The 21408-nt window shown below is 39.7% G+C and overlaps 1 protein-coding gene across 1 annotated transcript in view; it reads left to right on the top strand.

Annotated features, from left to right (window-relative positions):
* The first annotated feature begins 763 nt into the window (after positions 1-763).
* The window catches only part of LOC150074999 (transmembrane protein 50A), a 102574-nt gene continuing 81929 nt past the window's right edge, over positions 764-21408 (top strand). Inside the window, exon 1 of the mRNA XM_090388312.1 lies at positions 764-990. Within this exon, the coding sequence (XP_090244438.1) occupies positions 892-990 (99 nt within the window). The 5' untranslated portion in view covers positions 764-891. The remainder of the gene's footprint in view (positions 991-21408) is intronic.

Raw genomic sequence — 21408 nt, forward strand, 5'->3', positions numbered from 1 at the left:
CCTGAGGGGACATAAATTTAAATTGAGGAAAGGACGTTGTAGAATAGATGTGTGGAAATTTTCATTTAGCTAGCGGGTGGTTGTTTGCTGGACAAACTCTTTTTTTTCTCGTTGTAGATGTTCACAGCTTAAATAAATTCAAGGCAAGACTAGACAAACATTTGGAATTAATGGCTGGTTGAGAAGGGAAGAATTTTTTTTTTTTTACTGATGCTATATAATCTTTCTGTCTTCTCTTGCATCATATGCCTCTACTAATGCTAAATCTATGTGTCACCACGTCTCTGTTATCCCACAATATCCGCCTTTGATGTGTTCAATATCACCTCAATTCATCAAATTTATTTACTAAACTCTTAGCTTTGTTGGAAATGCAAGTATACATGTACCTGTTCTTACTCTTAGTTACCCTAACACAGCCCCATTTTTTTACTTGTTCCTCGATGTTAGATCTGTCGTCCTATTCATTATTCTTTCTGTGTAGAATGTAGTATTCTGTGTATATCTGAAAATTTTTATGTAGTGTACAGCTACGTCCAAATATCCTATTATTATTTTTGTTTTATTTATTATTATTTTTTGTTGATGATTGGTAACCCTGACTGCACAAATTTTTATTGTCTAAAATCCTTTTTTTTTGTTGTTGTTTTAATCAATTTTTTTTTTGTAAAAAGTGACTGCCACCTACTGGCCAAAATTAATGAACATTAAAAGAAGCGATGTTGGGAGCACTTCTGTTGACTTGTCATTTTAATGTAGGGTTTTCAGTTGTTTCCAATTTTTTTTTTTTTTTAACCTGCGCATTTATTTAGTGTATGTATGTATGACATATAAGATATTATTACACTGAACTTTATTACTTTTTGTACCTACAAAGAAGTGTGCGCTGTTATGGCTGGATGTTTGGACAATCTTCACATTAATCGTCCAGAATGGTTAGACTTGGGTGAGAAGCGAAATTCAATAGCATCTGCTGTTGCCGGCAGCTTAGTAAGTGTTTTTTTCGTTATAAACAAATATATGCGTTTGTGTGTGTACGCGAATTGCGTAAATATAAAATGTTTTAAAATATGAGGTTCAGAATTGCCACCCAAAATTGTTTTAAGATTTTACATCACGAGTTCAAATATTGATTTTGTTAGCATGTATCTTTATTTCAATTCCAATAATTTATTATTATTATTATTAGCCATATGGTACAAGGGAGCTTGAGGCTTATGTTGCATCAGCCAAAAAAAAATTAAAAAATTCCGCGTTACCCTGAGAGAGAGTCATAAGCAGAAAGGAATCAACAAGAAAGAGAAGAATGATGATATCCAGCTCAGGACCCTGGCAAGCCATACTCACCAAGCCCATACTCACCAGATGTAACCCCTGGCGCAATGATACGATTTCTTCGATCCTTTTGTTGACATCACCTTTCAATGCATTACAGTTGCGAGTGATTTTGGTCCATTATATTCTCTATTGCTGATGCACCAAAAAATCAAAACCAAACCAAACGGTTAAGTGATTTCAGTCTTCTTGCTGCTTCCAAAGCCATCTTAATTATTTTCTGAGTAATTTATCTGATATGCCAGTTGTTAGATAAACTTAGTTACTTTTCCAGTCAGGGATATCCAACCCGAAGATGAAAATCTGGCTGAGGTAGTGAAAGCAGTACTTAATTTTTTGCATAAAGTACACTCTTTTTTTTAAGAATACTTTTATTTAAATAAAAATTAATTCATTAAATGTCATTTATCGGAAAAACTTACTGCAAGCTTTTATGTGGTAATTATTTTTACACCAACAGATAACTGATTCAGGACCTTATGAAAGCCATAGTTTAAAACATAGTTATACATGATACAAGTATTAAATAGTTTTGTCAGTTACATTCTAAAAATGCATGTAATATACAATAAGAGTAAAACTTGTTTAAGGGCATGTTAGTGTACTTAAACTTGTTTAATGGAATATTAGTTACACTGGTATTTGGTGTAACTACTTCTTCCCAAATACATAGAAATAACAACCACTCACTAAAACACTACTCTGCATTGAAATAGAAAGAAATGATCAGGAATCTCTGATTAGGAAAAGTACACAGTGATACTGGGATAACCTTGTATCCTTTGATACTTGAACCCTTGTGGTGCTAGATTTGTGAACTAAAAAGGCCAAAAGATAAATGGTATATGTAGTTAAAATATATTATAGAAATATTTCATCTTCTGAATTCCCGTCTTGTCATGAACCGGAAACTATTGGCATGCAAAACAGTTAAGGGACATAGCATTACGATAGGCTTTAGCACTTCCTAAATGCTGGGAAGGCCTTATGCTATGTGGTTTTATGGTATGCAAGTTGTTTACAATCACTTGGCCCTTGGAGTTAAAGACATAAAGAAAGCAAGATAGAACTCCTTCAGTGAATTCAATCCTGGGGCTGCCAGACAGACCTTGATGATCTCATTTGCAGCTGTCTTTCTTCTCTCCTACTTCTTGAGTATTTCAGTATACATACTAACCTGTGTGGTAGTACTGACATTAATGGAAGGGGACATGTCATAGAGCATATGCGCACTGACAATAGCTTCTCCCTTCTAAATGGCACCTCTGTAGCCAGGTGGGCAGGAGCAGCAGTGCGTAGCACATGCTTCAGTTGACTACCAAATACGGAGGATGCGGAAAGGTCAGGGAATGGCCACCGCATATCCCCGGAGCAATATGGCCTAGTTGCTAATGCTCCTAAAAACCAAATAACAAACCCTTCTAAATGTAGAACTAACATTTTCTTCTACATGATTAGCCATATGTTTTCTGCCATTAATCTTTCTATCTGGTCCTCTTTTCTCTTCTCTTTGGTTACTTGGAGGTGGAGGAGACACTATGGAAGTGATAGCCTTCCTGTGATAACCACCCTAATTAGTTAGACTCTCTTCCTTTTAGGTTACAGTGGTGGAAGATTGATCAGGCTGATTGGAATGCCTTTCAACATCTGGCAGAGTTTGACATCACTACAGTCAGGAGCCTATCAATGATGCAGTAACATATATATCACAGAAATTAGTGTTCATGTAGATGCCATTCTGAAAACATCTTCCTGGTTTCCACCCTTTCCCAAACTGTGGTAGAATGCAGCAAGCATAGCAGCAAAAGAGGCTCAAAGTAAAGTTTGAGGGATATTCCAACGATATCTTACCACAGCTAGTCTAATGGTCTTTAAATGTGCTTGAGCAAATGCACAGTATTTACTGTCAGAGTCAAAAGGAATCATGGATCCTTTTCATATGTATTACCAGTCCACCAGCACCAATGTAGTGTTGGATAAAATCTGGAAAATTATACATCCAACCCAGAGTCTCGTTAACACTACAGCCAAACAGGCCATGGTTGGTGCCTTCACCCAAAGAGGGGGGTCTCATTTTCAGTGTAAATATTTTCTAAAGTAGTGATAAAAATTTCTAATAATGATAATAGTTTTTACGGATGAAGGAAAAATATGTATAGATGAATAAAACAACCATAGCCTAGCAGTCTGGTGCGTGGGTGTATAAGTGCACATGCCTTGAGTGACTGGGGTTCAAGCCCTTGACTGCTGAATATGGTGATGTTTCTTGTATTATGTCTATCTTGTGAACTCCTCGGACTGTTATTTATTTAATATAATATATAAATAAACAGTATAAATATAAAAACCTATATAGTATTTATATGTATGTGTGTAATATATATATAAAGGGGCCTCAAATTTAAATATGGCTGGGGACCTATTTCATCTGTAATCACCCTTCATCGATCCTAGAGTATAATTGATGCACTAGAGCAAACTGCGATACCTAATGTTCTTGGGGAAACATTTTCTAATATCTCTGCGATATCATCTTATTCCCCAGAGTTCCTAGTTCTGAAACATAAAAATGAAAAATAGGCAATTTCACATCAAAGGGCCTCTATCCCTACAACAGGCTATTCACTGTAAAGTAACCGAAAAGGGGCTCTGATTCTTTCTAAGGCAAGTGCTGTTGGGCCAGATGGCATTCGTTAAGAAATGAATAAGTAGATTTCTCAAAAACGTACTGCCCTTTCTGTATAACTTGAATCTTTATTGAAGAGCAGTTTCCGGATGCCTGATGAAAAACAACTGTTTTTGCTTTTGCTCAAAAAGGAAAGGATCCTGATATTGCAAACAGCTATCGATTATTTGCTCTGACTAGGTGTTTGTGCAAAATCCTGTAGAGAATTGTCAAGTGCCTATCTTATATGGTATTTAGAATCAAATGACCTCTGGAGCTTACAGTGCAGTTTGCCAAAAAAAACAGGTCCTCTCTGGACCATTCAGTTAGACTGGAAACATCCATTCAGGTTGCTTTTCTAAAATGAGAATATCTGGTTCTGGTGTTCTTTGATGAGCAAAAAGCATGGATGCAACTCGAATTTGGCATTTAAAAGACATATATAACCCATGTTTTTATTAAAAATCTTTTAGTCGATCGGTATTTTTCAAAGTTCGTGGATCCACGTTCTTTCATCCCTTTTGTCAAGAGGAAGGAGTACCACAAAGATCACTTTTAAGTCATTCTTTTTGACATCAAAGTAAATTCCATCAGAGAGCAACTTCCTCCAATTATGAATTGTACCCTTTATGTTGATGATTTTAGCATATTCTCTCAGTCATGCAACAATGATAATGTATAAAAAACAGAAGGAATACCATCAGCATTGAGATTCTCAAACCATTCAAGGCCTTGTACACCTCAATCAGATCATCTTGCACATGCCTAGTCTACAGAAGATGCAATTGACAGAACTTAAGTCTTTCTTGTTAAGAGAAACTGTTGTTCCTCTTGCCAATCTTGTTACCTTTTTCTGTACTCATTCCAGAAACTCTACATCCTTCCTGAAATGAGGCCTCCAGACCTTTTTTTTTTTTTTATGAAAACCCCAAACACGAAAGGTATCAAAACCTATAGTACTTAGTACCGTGCATGGGTTAAAGGAGAAGTGTGGGGGGAGGGGGATGCCGGAAACTTTGCTCTAGAGACTAAACATGGGTTTCACCACTTCAAGCCTCCAATAAGCAAAGTGGTGGTATTTCACCGGTTGATGAAAGTCATCTACCATCTACGTATATGCAGTATTCAAGGTGTGGCCTGACCATTGCCTTATACAAGGGAATAATCACCTTGTCCCTGCTAGAAAGATTCCTGTATATCATTGACAAGACCCCATAAGCTACTCTGTCTGCACTGCTCAGTAAACTTCACATCTGACTGTACAATTATCCCCAGGTCTTTTTCATTCTCCACTAATCTGAGTTCGTACCGCACAGTTTGTACATTGCTCTTATTGCTACCCACATGCAGAACTTTGCATTTGTCAATGTTGAACTTCAGTTGCTACCTCTAATCCCATCTGCTCAAGTTATCTAGATCTTGTTGCAGTAGCATGCTGTCATTAACAACCCTGCCAACTTTGTATCATCTGCAAACTTGGACATTAAGCATGATATACCTTGAGCAATATCATTGATAAATATAGAAAACAACAATGGACCCAATATTGAACCCTGGGGGACTCCACTAATTACATTAATGCACAAAGAGCAGTGTCCATTGATTACTACTATCTTCTCTCACTCAACCATCCCTTTATTCATAACAGCAACTTGCCCTTAATGCCATACTGTTACAATTTGTATTGTAGTTTCTCCATGTTCAACAGTATCAAAAGCTTTCCTAAAATCCAAGTATATGATATCAAAATTATTTTTTGCATCCAGTTCCCTTTGCGACCACGTCTTAGGATCCAGTCATATTGGTCAGACAAGACTTCCCCTTAACGAACCCAAGCTGTGTCTGAACTATAACCGCAGTTTTGTCTAGATGATCCTGCAATGCTTCTTTAACCAGTATCTCCATTATTTTCCCTGGAACAGAAGTTTTTGTAATTACTTGTGTAACCCTTTGAACCCCCCTTTGGGAATGGGGCCATATTTGCACATTTCCAGTCAGTGGGAACGTCTCATGTGTTCAGGGATGCTCATATAATTATGGCTAGGGGTTTGCTTACTTCCTTTGCTGCCACCAACTTTAATATAACTGGATAAATCCTATCCACTGCAGGTGCTTTATGCTTGACTTCAACAATTTCTCCTCCACTTTGCTCTCAGTTATTACAAAATCATTTAGCTCCCTGTTAGGGTTTAATAAGCTTCTGGCCTCCACTTCCCTACAGAATTTCTCATGTGAATATAGATGCAAAATACTCATTCATAATTTTTTTTTTTTTTTTTTTCACCATTCATAATTGACTTACAGCCACTCCCCAACTTACGTAAGAGTTAGGTTCCGTGGAACTCTACATAAGTCCGAATTTCCCTAAATGCTTAGCAGCAGTTGCAAATTTGATTGAAGCGAAAAAGAAATGTTCGACGAACATGTAAATAGAATTATTTATTAAATTTTTTTCTCATGCACAGGAAAACTTATAAAAGTGTACAAAATTACAAAAATTTCAAAATTTAAAAATTACAAAAAGAGAGAGGGACAGGCATAAAGTCAGCAGGTTTTACCTTTCTAGCATCATTGCCAGAATTAACTCACCAGCTGATAGCACGCTGCTGCAGAATTTGATGGCTGTAGAGATTTAAAAGGGGTATTTTCCAACACATTACAAAATTTCTCTGCAGTTGCAGAATCAGCACTGGCGACTTCACCTTATAATGTTTTAACTTATAATGTTTTGGAAACCAACGTGATTCTTGAATCTATTAAACTACCCATTGTTTGTCACGAACTTGGCTTGGAGGATGCCTTAATTATCCTTAATATTTTCATAAGTACTTCTTGCTTTTGCCTGAAAGCCATTGGCCTCAGGAGCACTCGCTTCTGAATCTGATTTTCCATTCATATTATTAATTGCTTTTCCATCTTCGATATAGAACCTAAATGCTGTTTTGTGATCACTGTTGATCTTAAATGCGTTGATCCTTTAACATGTTCTTTTATATGTTCACTGTCCCTTAAAATAGTATTCACTGTTGAAGCAGCGAGACCTAATTCCATGTAATAGATGATAAACTTTGTCCTTAGGAATTAGCTAATTTCAATGCAAACAGAAAAAAAACAACATTGTAATAAAGTATAAAAAAATAAGATGCCGCAGAACAGGAACACAGATTTCGAGAAAAAGTGGAGAAATGCCTTTAGGACTTGGTGCTTCCTTAGCATCAAGGTTGTTCAAAATTCTTCTAACGCCTCTTTTGGAAGATAGTGAGACAGAGTGGAATGCATCAGTTGTGGTAGATGATTTATCAATGGACGAATTAAAAGGAGGAGGATACTAGTCATCTTTATCTTTTACTGAGAATAATAGAACCGTCAGGTTTTAACAGAGGTGGGAGTATTAATGGACAAAAATTATGGCCAATAGCTTTGGCAAAAGACCAAAATGATCTATCATAATTTGGATAAGACAGAATTTTTTGGTTAAGGTTTACAAGTGGCTACCCCTGGCCTGGATTTTTCCAAAGGCATGGCGTGATGCATAGTTTGACAAGCATTGCTCCTATTGACGACTGATCACGTGGTGTCACATGACATGGATGTCTAGAGAACTGATGAGACTGCGCCTAACCTTTGCTAGCTGGTCACGTGACATACGTACCGAGAGAACTGCTGAGACTGCATTGTCTAATTACTGGTGGTTTGCATTAGAGTGAATGACATCTTTCCATCGACTAAAGCTTGCAAGTTTGTGTTAAATGTACAGGCACTCCTTGACTTACATACTTAATCGGTATTTGTTTTCATGTATGTAAGTCTGTTTTGTACGTAAGTCCAACTTCGGTCTTGTAGATACAAAATACATGTTCAATACAGTACAACACACAGATTATAACCCCCAACAAACTTTATCATGTACGGCATTTTACGATTTGTAAATGAGGCTGAAAAAACATAAAATCAATAATAATTTAGAGTACAGCATTTATTCAAAACTAATTTAATCTATTACTATTGTGGATTATTGTAGACACAGAGCAAAATGGAGACAATAAATAATGACAAGTTTAATTATGACAAGTTATTAATTGTAAAACAGATATATATTAAATCAGATACATACAAAAGCTTTCGGTTATTAACCTTCATCAGTCAAACTGATAGTTAAGAGTGTGGAACATGAGGGCATGTACTGCCAGTCATGTATATGAACTGAGTGATGTGATGGTTAATTGTTGGATGTTGAAGTCTGTGGCTGTGATGCATGTGAACATTGCCAACATTTGTCATTCATCAGAATGATTGCTTCAGTGATAGGGTGGACATGACATCCACTGCTCATGTTGACTGAGGTATTAGAGCATGTGACGTTCAACGACTCCAACCAGGCATATTGCCGGTAGTGGCTGGACCTATCTACAATCATGACATCGTGGTGTGGATCAATGTCATGGTGGGTTGACCAGACTTGTTCGGTAATGGCTGAGTGTTCTATGTCCGCTAAGCGGATGGCTCTTTTGTGTTCCAAAAGACGTTTTCTGAGCCGTCTCCTAGTTTCCCCATTGTAGCAGCTAGTGCAGTCACAGCAAGAGATGCGGCAGACTAGACCACTTTGTAGTAAGTTGGGAACCGGTGTTTTCACTTTGGAGATGAGGGGTCATAACTTTCTGCCTGGGAGTTGTACGCATTTTATCCTATGTGATTTTAGGATCCTAGAAACCTGTTGTGATAGGTTTTGGTAATATGGGATAAAGGCGCTTGCAGTTGAGTCATTACCTTGGATGTTCCTGTTGGTCGCTATGTGGTCATGTGTCTGTAGGTCACACCTGTCAAGGGTACCGAAAGACGTTTTCCCCAATGTAGCAGCTACTGGTGGGATAGCCACACCTCGCAAGATCTGCCTTGACTTTAGCAATCTCAGTGCCCTCTCATCTACAGAACTAGAGAGGGTCCAGGCACAGGTTAATAAGGTTCGTGCAGTGGCAAGAAGATGACTGCGCATGTGTGCTGAGCGGAAGTTGGTGAATTGGCTAGCAGACATTTGTTTACGATAGACAGTTGTCTTCAAGCACGTGCTCTCATGTCGGACACATCATCCACGTAGCGACACCAAAAGGTAATGGGATCTGGTACATTCGTAAATGCACGACCCTCTAATTCTTCCATTGCAATATTTGCCGTGACTGAACTAACTGGGGAACCCATGGCTGTGCCATGTACATGTTGGTAAATGGAGTCATTGATGGGTTTGTGGTTATCCCCAGAAATTCGGATGACCAACTCTTAGACCACCTCAATTCTCTGTTGCCTTTCATAAAATTCACCATCGAGCTAGAATCAGACAATACCATACCATATTTAGACACCCTTGTCAGATGTGCGAGCATGTGCTTGAAGACATCCGCACCGCGATGTCGTGATTGTGGATAGGTCCGGCCACTACCGGCGATGCGCCTGGTTGGAGTCATTGAACATCACATGCTCTAATACCTCAGTCAACAGGAGCAGTGGGTGTCATATCCACTCTATCGTTGAAGTTGTCTACCATAAACCAATGTGTGCTGGCCAATTTACCAACTTCAGGTCAGTGCACACACACATGCAGCCATCTTCTTGCCACTGCACGAATCTTGTTAACCCGTCCTGGACCCGCTCTAATTCTGTAGATGAGAGGTGCACCGAGATTGCTAAAGTCAAGGATAGCCACACCTTGCAAGATTGCAAGATGTGGCTATCCTGCCAGTACCCTTAACAGGTGTGACCTACAGACACGTGACCACATTGCGACCAACAGGAACATCCAAGGAACAATGACTTAACTACGAGCACCTTTATCCCATACTGCCAAAACCTATCACAACAGGTTTCTAGGGTCCTAAAATCACATGGGATAAAATGAGTACAACTCCCAGGCTGAAAGTTACGATTCCTCATCTCTAAAGTGAAAACGCCGGTTCCCACCTTACTACAAAGTGGTCTAGTCTACCGCATCTCTTGCTGTGACTGCACTAGCAGCTACATTGGGGAAACTGGGAGACGGCTCGGAAAGCATCTTTCGGAACACGAAAGAGCCATCCGCTTAGCAGACATAGAACACCCAGCCATTGCCAAACACGTCTGGTCAACCACCACAACATTGACCCACACCATGATGTCATGATTGTAGATATGTCCCGCCACTACTAGAAACGTGCCTTGTTGGGGTCATTGAACATCACATGCTCTAATACCTCAGTCAACAGGAGAAGTGGATGTCGTGTCCACCCTATCATTGAAGCAACCATTTAGATGAATGACAAAAGTTGGCAATGTTCACATGCATCACAGCCACAGGCTTCAACATCCAACAATTAATCACGTAGTTCATGTACATGACTGGCAGTACATGCCCTCATGTTCCACACTCCTTAACTGCTAGTTTGACCGATGAAGGTCAATGAACTAACCGAAAGCTTTTGTATGTATCTGATTTAATATATATGTGTTTTCCAATTAATATTAAACTTGTCATTATTTATTCTGTCTCCATTTTGCTGTGTCTGAAATAATCCACAATAGCAATAATGAATCCAGAGCACACAGGCCTCTTTAATCATAATTTAATCTAAACATGATACGTAATTTAATTTAATCTACAATCAAATCACTTTACGATGGACCCTCCAAAATAAAATACCGTTCACTACTGTATATGATATGTAGTAAGTGCCGGTCATTGTGAACACGTTTGCAAACTGAATTTTAATTGTATTAAACGGCTATTCTAATAAGTGAAAATAGGAGAAATATTATCAGCAGTCTATGAAAGTAAAGATATAGAGCACAAATTTACACTTTACTTCCTCCAATTAACAAAATTAAATGATGCATTAAAATCGGAAGAATATTTCCCACAGGTTAGCAAAATAAAAATAAATTTACTCTTATGTGCATAGCTTAATTAGTACGTACTGTAATATGTACATAGTGGCAGTTGATGTTTCTGTTCACTGACATTTTGGGGGAGTGGTTTAAAATTTAAAACAACAAAAAAGATAAGCAATCAATAACAAAGAACACGGCACGCACAAATTGCAACTAACACAATACGCTCAAATGAGATATGGAGTAACAACTTTACAAAGCTCAAAAAATAGGAATGAAGAGAAGATTCTGAAAATTTATTTATGTTTTTTATTTATGATTGAAGATTTCAGTGAAGGGGAAGCACATTTCACCATAATAATGTCAAATTCCAGAGTTACAGTTATCCATATCATCGCAAATGCAATAAGATCGAGTTTACTACCCGCTTTTAATAGATTGCACTAACAGAAAAGCCCAATAAACCAGAAACTGCTAATTGTTTTTATTGTTTTATGGTGGTGACCTCCAGAAATCTGCTTTAGAAAAATATCACAAAGGTGTTCAAAATTGATTCTTATAACCAAACATAACAACAGCTTTGTACGTATCTGCGAGTTTTATGTAAGTAGAGTGCCTGTATACAGAAACTTGTACTCTTTTCGAAACATTTTGAAGATTCGAAGGAATGCAGAGAGCAAATATTGTTTTGCCACTGATTTGAAATTGGGGAGCAAGTTTCCCCGCCTTTGGAAAACGATTTCTAACTATTTTCCCAATTTCAAACCAGCAAATGCTTAACTATTTTACAATTGTTTCTAGCTTGTGTGTGTGTGTGTGTGTGTGTGTGTGTGTGTGTGTGTGTGTGTGTGTGTGTGTGTGTTAGCTCAAGATCCCTATAGATTTTGGTTTGTTAGTGGTAGTGAAATATTTTTTTTTGGCGGGAAGTATTATCGGTAATTAAGGCCTAACTAACTGGCTAGCTGTAGTTGTACTAGCAGTCGTTGGATCGCCTATAGTTCCATGTTAACTATTAACATGGGATCAAGTTAATAAAAGTATAAAAAAGGAAGGTGATTTTCTTTCACCTCAATGCGCGTATAATGTTTAATTGTTCATCCTACAATAGCATTAACGCCACATAAACACAGCATTCGCAAAGGGAAATTTAACAAATATAAAACATTGTCTTAAAACTAGTTAAAAAAAAAAATTTTATATATATATATACAGAGTATCTCAAAAATATTGGTACAAATGTTTAGGGGAGGTAGGTAACATCTAAAGGAATGTGAATCGCATAGGAACCCATAACTGGAAACATCACCGTAAGTCAGTACATGGCGCTGTCCATCAGTTCGCGAGAGGAAAAATTTCTGGTTTACTCATTCAAGCAGTAGTCGCTGCACGAAGAGCATGCATCGATATACAAACTGTGAGCTGGCAGACGTGCACCTAGTGTATGAATTAGCAGAGGGCAATGGACGAGCCGATCAACAAATTTATGGAGAACGCTTCCCAGCTGGTGCCTCCGTAGCCAGGTGGGCAGGAACAGCAGTGCGTAGAAGTACACGCTTCTTGATTAGACTGGGGTTTGAGCCCATGACCACCAAATACAGAGGATGCGGAAAGGTCAAGGAATGACCATCCCATATCCCCAGAGCAATATGGCCTTAGTTGCTAATGCTCCTAAAAACCAAATAACAACAGCTTCCCAGACAGACATGTACCAGACCACCATTTGTTTGCGCGTGTGCATCAAAATTTGTGCAATTATGGGTCATTTAGAGGTAACAGGAGTAGTGCGGGCAGACCACGTTCGACGCGAACTCCCACCATGGAAGAAAGTATGTTGAATGCTGTCCAACACACTTTCTTCCATGGAAAGAGTGTTGAATGCTGTCCAGAATAATCCTACTACCAGCACACATGCCTCTACCTTAGGAGTGTCTCATTGCAGTGTACAGTGTGTCTGGCACGACGATTCCTTACACCTCTTTCATCTCCAAAGGGTTCAGTTACTGCTCCCCCAAGATCATCCTGCACGTGTAGCTTTTGCGGAGTGGTTTCTCCAAGAAAGTGTTCAAGACTTGAATTTTCCAGCCTTGTTTTGGTCATGGATGAGGCTTATTTCACTCGCGAAGGCTTATTCAGTCAGCACAATGCTCATTTGTGGGCTCACGACAACCAACACGGTGTGCAGCACAACATCGCTTCGCAATAAATGTGTGGACAGGTATGGTCGGTGACTGCTTAGTCGGCCCATACCTGTTACCATCCCACATGAACTCCGCTAAATATTGAATCTTTCCTGAACAAGTTCTACCAGGGTTACTTGACGATGTTCCAGCAAATGTGAGACACAACATTTGGTTTCAACATGACGGGGTACCTGCCCATTATGGAAGGTGTGTTCGTGACCATTTGAATAACATTTTGGACTTAGATGGATTGGACCCATTGCCTGGCCCCCACGCTCACCTGATTTATTGAGCCTTGATTTCTTTCTGTGGGGACCCTCAAGTCTATCGTGTATGAATCGCCTGTGGAGATGGAAATGGATGTCGTGGCGAGACTCGTCTTCGCTGCTGCTACTGTCAAAGAAACTCAGGTGTGTTTAACCGTGTCCGCCAACCCATGCTGCGTCGGTGTAATGAATGCATCGCTTATTGTGTTGGAACCTTTGCGCATCTGTTGTAACATCATGAAATGCATCCATCTTGTACTCCATTGTTAATATTATGTCAAATTAATGTTTGCCACTAATTACTGTCTTGTGTCATTTCTGCTTCTTGTGCCTCTGCTACTACTTTCCCATGATGTTTCCGGTAATGGGTTCCTATGTGATTCACATTCCTTTAGATGTTACCTACCTCCCCTAAACGATTGTACCAATATTTTTGAGACACCCTGTATATATGAGAGAGAGAAAGAATGAATGAAATCTGGAGTTATGGATACAAGCCAATTCCAATTTGTTATCTTGAACACCTGTTGGACCTATATCTTTTTTGTGTTTAACTAAGGATATGACTAATTTAACATTGTGATCGTTATGGTATATAGCTTAACGCATATCTTGAAATTGATAGACTAAGGTATAATGCAACACTGGATAGTGTAATATGTATCACTGCATTTAGGAATCCATTAGCTTAGTGTAGTATTGTCAATTAAATTTATAAATCTTAATAATTTATTGTAATCAATTAAATTGTATTTAAATGGAAATTATGCCCCCAGACCAGAGCAGCAAAACAATGGGCAGAAAGTAGTGTGCATGCTGTGGTTCGGGAAGAACCGATTGTGACAATTCGTGGTGAGATCCAATTTGGTCTTTGAGGTTGTCACAGACATTCTCTCAGATATGCCAGACAAGCTGTACTTGCTACCTGGGAGTCTAAAATGCTGATGGAACTGGTATTCACGTGACACTCAAGTCAAGTGGACCCAATTTCGGCGAAGTCCAGATGGTCTGTGACAGCCAAATCCTCTGCTTGCACCTTCACAATGGTGGAACTGTTAGTAATCCTGGGTATAACCTCCATGCACAAGTACTTGGTGGGTGACTACCCAGGTGTGAACCAACGTAAGCAGAGATCGGGATGTGGCGCCTACACCACATGGAGGAATACCGCCCCTCTGTGTTACCAGGCAGTACTAGGTGGTAGATGACTCTCATCAACTGGTGCAATACCACCACTTTGCTTATTGGAGGCTTGAAGTGGTGGAACCCATGTTTAGTCTCTAGAGCTAAGTTCCGGTCAGCCCTTCCCTATCTCTTCCATAATGCAGTATGATTGATGACTTTTGAGGTTATGATGAACGTCGTGGCAAGATCCAATATTCCTTACATTTCGAGGGTACAACTCTAAAACGGTGTTCGTAGGCCGGCCGCTAGTTAGTAGTGTATATGCGGGGAGCATTGTTGAGGCCACGTTATGTCAAGGATCTGGGTATATTCTTACCATGTGTACGCCATATCCAAAAATTTCATTACTTCATACAGCATGTCCCACCCACTTTTTCTTACTATTGAATACACCATGAATTGTCAAACTAATAGAGAAAGCTTATCTGCGAAAAGATCTAAACCTCCCAAGGACTTCCTGATTCATTTCACAAATATACGTGGTCTCAATTCCAATCTCAACGATGTCCATTTCCACTTGCAGTCTGCCAAACCCCATGTACTTTTTCTGACAGAATCTCAGTTATCGGTTGATTCAACTGCTGCTCATCTGAGATGCCCAAATTATTCGCTGTATTATTACTTTCGCCTCAAAGGTGGTACTTGTGCATGTGTCCTTTCTGATTTTCTCTGGCTTAAAATCTCTCTACCTCATTGTGTCACATTCATCTGTTGTCTCTACCGTTCTCCCAACTCCACTAATCATTTGGAGCTCTTTGACTTCCTCTCTTTGCAACTTAACTTTCTCCAGTCCAACTTTCCTAACAGTGAGGTAATTTCCATTGATGATTTTAATGTTCACAACTCCAGCTGGCTTCCGTTTTCTAGTCACACTGACCCAGCTAGTCGAGATGCTGAGGCTTTTGTAATTACTAATGACCGTGCATAGATTGTTCATTTAACCTACAAGAATACCAGACAATCCTAATCATACAGCCAACAAGCTTGATCTTTTTCTCACAAACAACCCTTCTATGTACACGGTTGAAGTGAGAGGTCCTTTAAGCACTTCAGATCACAACTTGGTTGTCTCTCGTATTGTTTGGCATTACAACAAGCCAATATCGTAATTGGCTTGTTTCTAATTCTTCAGTTTCATTTTCTGCCTACACCAAAGCTTGCAACAATTGTAAAGCAGTTATTAATCAGGCCACACTAGAGTTTGAACAGGCTAAGAGTAGAAAACTTGCTTCTTGCCCTAATGGTAGCTGAGCATTCTGGTCTCTTGCCAAAGCTATTCGCCACAACTTTTGCCCATCTCTGCTCCCACCTCTGTCCAAACCAGATGGTTCTGTTGTCACTTCAGCCAAGGATAAAGCTGACCTGCTAGCATCTCATTTTTCTACCAACTCATGTATTAATGATCTTGGTAAAACACCTATGTATTAATGATATTGGTAAAACACCTCCCACCATTCCCAACACGCTCCATTCTATGCCTGCTGTGGTCTTCCGTAAAAAGGATGTTAGAAGCATTTTGACGAATCTTGATGGTAAGAAAGCTCCAAGTCCCGATGGTATTTCTCCACTTGTTCTCAAAACCTGTGCTCCTGAACATATTCCTATTCTTTGTCGCCTATTTTCTCTTTCTTATTCCAAAGATGTTTTTCCTTCTGTTTGGAAATTTCCTCACATCCAGCCAGTTCCTAAAAAGGGTGACAAATCCCTCCCATCCACTTATCATCCCATTGCAATTACTTCTACTCTTTCTAAAGTAATGGAGAAATCAATCAACTGCCAACTCTTAAACTACCTAGAAACCTTCATATCTGAAGAACGATCAATGTCTGATCAACGATCGCCAGTATGAATTCCATCAGTGTCGATCCGCTGGTGATATTCTGGCTTATGTTACCCATTTATGGACTAATTCAATGGAAAGGTTCGGTGAAACACAAGTAGTTGCTCTTGACATCTCAAAGGCTTTCGATCGTGTTTGGCATAAAGGTCTTCTAAACAAGCTTCCATCTTATGGTTTGCCAACTGTTTTTAGTAATTGGTTATCCAGTTTTCTCTCTGATCGCCCGAAGATATCACATTGCATTCTACTTTCTATTTTGAGAAACCTTTTCCTGCTCAATCAATTTCAACTTCTCAAAAATCTACTACCAATTCCTTAAATGCCGATCTTCAGATAATTCTCCAGTGGGGCAAGGACAACTTAGTTGATTTCAATCCTTCTAAAACTTAGTCTTGTCATATATCTCACAAAAAGGATGCTTCTGCTCCTATGCTTATGTTTAGTGACACTCCGATTTCTAGGCAAAATGATATATCTCTTTTGGGGATTACCCTGACTTCTAATCTCTCTTGGCACAAGCTCATTACAAATATTGCTTCCTCTTCATCTAAAAAACTTGGTTTTCTCTTTAGCTCTCTGTGTTACTTTTCTTTCAAACAGCTGCTCACTCTGTATAAATCGGAAATTCGCCCTACCATGGAATATTGTTCCCACATCTGGGATGGTGTCCCCAAAACCTCTCTCAGGCTTCTTGATTCTATTCAGAAGAGGCCAGTTAGGTTAATTAATGATTCATCTCTAACAGAGTCTCTACACTTGCTGTCTCATAGACGTACTGTTTCTGCTGCATGCCACTTCTACATATATTTCCATGAGCCCTCTTCTTCCGAATTGGCTTCTATAATTCCCTCTCTTTTTCAAAACAGTCCAAACACATGCCGCCACCAGCCAACATCCATTTACTGTCCAACTTCAAACTCACAGAACCAACTTTTAATCTTCCTCGTTTATTCATTCAGCTGCCGTTTTCTGGAACAACCTTTCTTCATACGTATTTCGTGAAAATTACAGTCTCCAGAAGTTCACGTCCAATGTCAACAAATATCTTCTTTTGTCTTCTCAATCTCCAACCCAAGCATGGTACTAAATACTATAGGTTCTAATACCTCTCATGTTTGTGGTTTACATAAAAAAAAATATTCTGCAGCGCAGTAGTTCCCGAACTACTGAGATCTACAGACCCCTCCAAAAATCAAAAAACGTTTGCAGACCCATATGCATATATTTTATTTATATATATATATATATATATAAAATATTATTAGTATAAAATACAGTAAGTAGATGTTTATGCATAGAAATAAACTAATGAAAATACATTATTCATGTTATTGTAATTCAGTCTTATCGAATCTAATCTAATTCTTAATTTTCTTCACCCCCCCATAGCCTATAACTTCTCTATTGCATTATTCTTGATGATTTTATATATATATATATACACACACACACATACACACACACACTGTATATGTAGTCGACTACCATTTCGCAGATCCCAGTTTGGGAAATGCTGCTCCAGCACATCTGAGCATAAAAAAAAAAAAAGCAGCTTGTGTACCCTGTACACATGAAAGATGTTTTATTTTATGTGAAAACATCCTTGTTTTGGACAAGGTTAAAGGGTTTTCGGAATGAAAAGACCCCAAACACCATTAGCATTAGGCGAAGCATATATGAATGAAGAAAGCAAGCTTATGCAGCATCAGCCAAAAAAAAAACACCACTCCCCCATTTCATCCCTCCGTTCCGTTTGTTCAAGATGCCTGTCCAGCTGAACCTTAAATTTATTTAGGCTATCAACTTCCAAAACAAGGGATGAAAATCTGTTCCACCAACCAACTACCCGCTTGCTAAAGACAAATTTTCGCACATCTATCCTACATCTGTCTTTCCTCAATTTGAATTTATGCCCTCTCAGGTGATTTATTCTGAGCAAGAGGAAGAATCCCATCAGCATTGAGCATGCTCAAACAATTCAGGCTTTATACACCTCTATCAGATCACCTCGCTGGTGCCTAGTCTCCAGACACTGTAATTTGCAAAACTTAAGCCTTTCTTCATAATAGCAACCCTTTGTTCCATTCACTAATCTTGTTGCCCTTCTCTGTACTCGTTCCAGCAGCTCTACATCCTTCTTGAAATGAGGCCTCCAGACCTGCATAGAGTACTCAAGGTGTGACCTAACCATTGCCTTATACAAGGGAATAATCACCTCCTTATCCCTGCTAGAAAAATTCCTGTATAACATTGACAAGATACCATGAGCTACTCTTGCAGCCCATCTGCACTCCTCAGAGAACTTCATATCTGCCTGCACAGTTATCCCCAGGTCCTTTTCATTCTCTACCACTGTCATCTGTTAAGGACATCGATGGGGTAGCCACACCTCGTAAGGTCTACTTTGACTCTGGTGATCTCTTTGCGCCTTTCATCTGCAGAGCTGGAGTGTGTCCAGGCGCGAGTTAGCAAGGTTCGGGCGGTTGAGAGGAGGTGGCCCCGTGTGTGTGCTGACTGGAAGTTGGTAAATTGGCCAGCACACATAGGCTTACGATAAACCGTTGTCTTCAAGCATGTGTCTTCGCGCCGGACAAGTGTATCTAGGTATGGTATAGAGTTGTTCGACTCCAGCTCAACCGTGAATTTTATGAAGGGTGACAGTGAGTTGAGGTGGGTTAGGAGTCGCTGACTTGAGTCTCTAGGGATCACTACGAACACATCGTCTACGTAGCGACACCAAAAGGCGATGTGATCCGGTGCGTGTGTAAACGCACGTCCCTCTAACTCCTCCATCACGATGTTTGCTGTGACCGAGCTGACAGGGGAACCCATGGCTGTGCCATGTATCTGCTGGTAGATTGAACCATTAAACATGATTGCACCCCCTGTTAAGCACAGTCTGAGGGCGGCGGAAATGTCATCAGGCGTCAGCTTAGTTCTGTCGCTGAGGGTTCCATCATTGTCCAAGAGTTGTTTTGCGCAAGAGATGGCAAGTTCCACAGGGATGGAGGTAAAGAGTGATACGACATCGAACGATGCCATGACTTGATCTTGCGAGATGGATATAGTGCGGATCCTTTCTATGAACTCAACACTGTTGGAGACAGTGTAGGTGGTCTTGCCAACTAGAGGAGAAAGAAGTCTCGAGACAAATTTAGACAGCTCGTAAGTCGGTGATCCACAGCAGGATACAATAGGTCTTAGTGGCGTGCCTTCTTTGTGCACTTTCGGCAGGCCGTAAAAACCGTGGGATCTGACACCCGGAGGCACGGAGGTGATTACGGGTTGACTGTGTGATTTTCCCTTGCTTCAGCCAAGTGTTGGTGAGGATATTCACCTCTGACTCCCATCGTTCCAAAGCCTTGTTGGGGTCGATGGTTAGGGGTTTGTAGACGGTAGTGTCTCATAAGAGCAGTAAGGCTTTCGCCATGTAATCAGTGTGGTTCATTACAACTGTACGACGGCCTTTGTCCGCCGGTAGAATGACGATGGACGAATCCCGTTTCAGTGCCTTGAGGGTAGAAATCTGTATACGGTTGAGGTTTGAAGAGACGGGGCGAGCATGGTGTAGAACTGCTGCAGTCTTTAAGCGGATTGCGTTGGCTACATCTTCTGGGAGGCGTGATAAGCTTGCTTCCACACCCAAGGCGATGTCGGTGATTGGTGGGCGCTTTGGAAGAACGGCAAATTTTAGGGTTGTGTCCTTTATGAAACACCATGTGGAAAGTTGGGATTCAATTACATTGGTCCACTTGATGCTGATGGTTTGATAATCCTGTTCAGGTTGCTGATAACCTGAATATGCATGTTATATCAGCATTCGCACATGAGGAGTTCTTTAGGGAGGGAAATATCAGAAGCTCATCAAAATGTAACAGGGAAGTAAAGAATTTGTGATAACTGAGAGGAAAGTGAAAGAGAAATTTTTGAACCTTCATAATAAAAAAGGTGCCTGTGATGGATGGAATCTATCTATTTCAATTAAGGGAGGTATGCAAACTGTTAGCTATAATTATGAGACCACCTTTAGATTAAGGAGAGATCTCAATGGACTGGGAATGTGCAAATGTTTCCCCAATTCAAAGGAGAATCAAAAGGTGATATGAGGTTACACACCTGTTATTTCACTTTTGTTCCAGAGCATATAAAGAAGTCTCTGGGTAATGCAGGACCATCTTGACAGGAATGCAATTATAATAAAATCATAGCATGAATTTATTAAAGAGCGATCTGACCAATCTGAATGGATATTAAGATGCAGTAATAAAGGAACTGGACATATACTTGGATTTCAGGAAAGTTTTTGATACTGTTGCCCATAAGATTGCTGTTCAAATTGGAGCAGCGTGGTATTAAGGGCAAGTTACTGCTCTGGAAAAAGGGATGGTTGAGTGGGAGAAGACAGAGTGGTTATTAGTGGAGTATCCTTGGTTTTGCTGCTCTTTATATATTTGTTAATAATATTAATGAAATTATGTCAGGCTTGCCCTCCAAGTTTGGAGATGATACGAAGGCTAGCAGGGTCGTTAATGGCAGTAATCAGGGTAAGCTACTGCAACAAGATGTAAAAAAAATTAGGCAGATAGGCTGAGAAATGGCACTTAGTTTAACATTGACACATGCAAGGTACTGCATATGGATTGCATAATTCCAGATTAATGTACCAGCTATGTAGTACTGCACTCAGTTTAATAGAAAATGAAAAAGACTCTGGGGTAATTTTGCAGTCAGATATGAAGTTCTCTGAGCAGTGCAGACAGGCTGCCAGGACAGCTCGTGTTTTGGCTATTATATACACGAACTTCGTTAGCAGGTATAAGTGATTATTCCATTTTATAAGGCAGTGGTTGGGCCACATCTTGAGTACTTCATACAGGTCTGGGGGCATTTTGGGAAGGGTGCAGATTTGATGGAACAGGTACAGAGAAGGGAAATGAGATTGGTGAAGGGAACAAAAGGATGGTCTTACCAAGACAGTCTTGAGTTCTACAAATTGCAGTATGTGGAAACTAGGTACCTGACAGGTGATCTAATTTGAGGTGTTCAAGGCTTTGAATGAATTGAGCAAGCTCAATGCTGGTG

This window comes from Mastigoproctus giganteus, chromosome 14 (assembly GCF_048544385.1).
Source record: "Mastigoproctus giganteus isolate SK-2022 chromosome 14, ASM4854438v1, whole genome shotgun sequence".
In the NCBI taxonomy this organism is placed as follows: Eukaryota; Metazoa; Arthropoda; class Arachnida; order Uropygi; family Thelyphonidae; genus Mastigoproctus; species Mastigoproctus giganteus.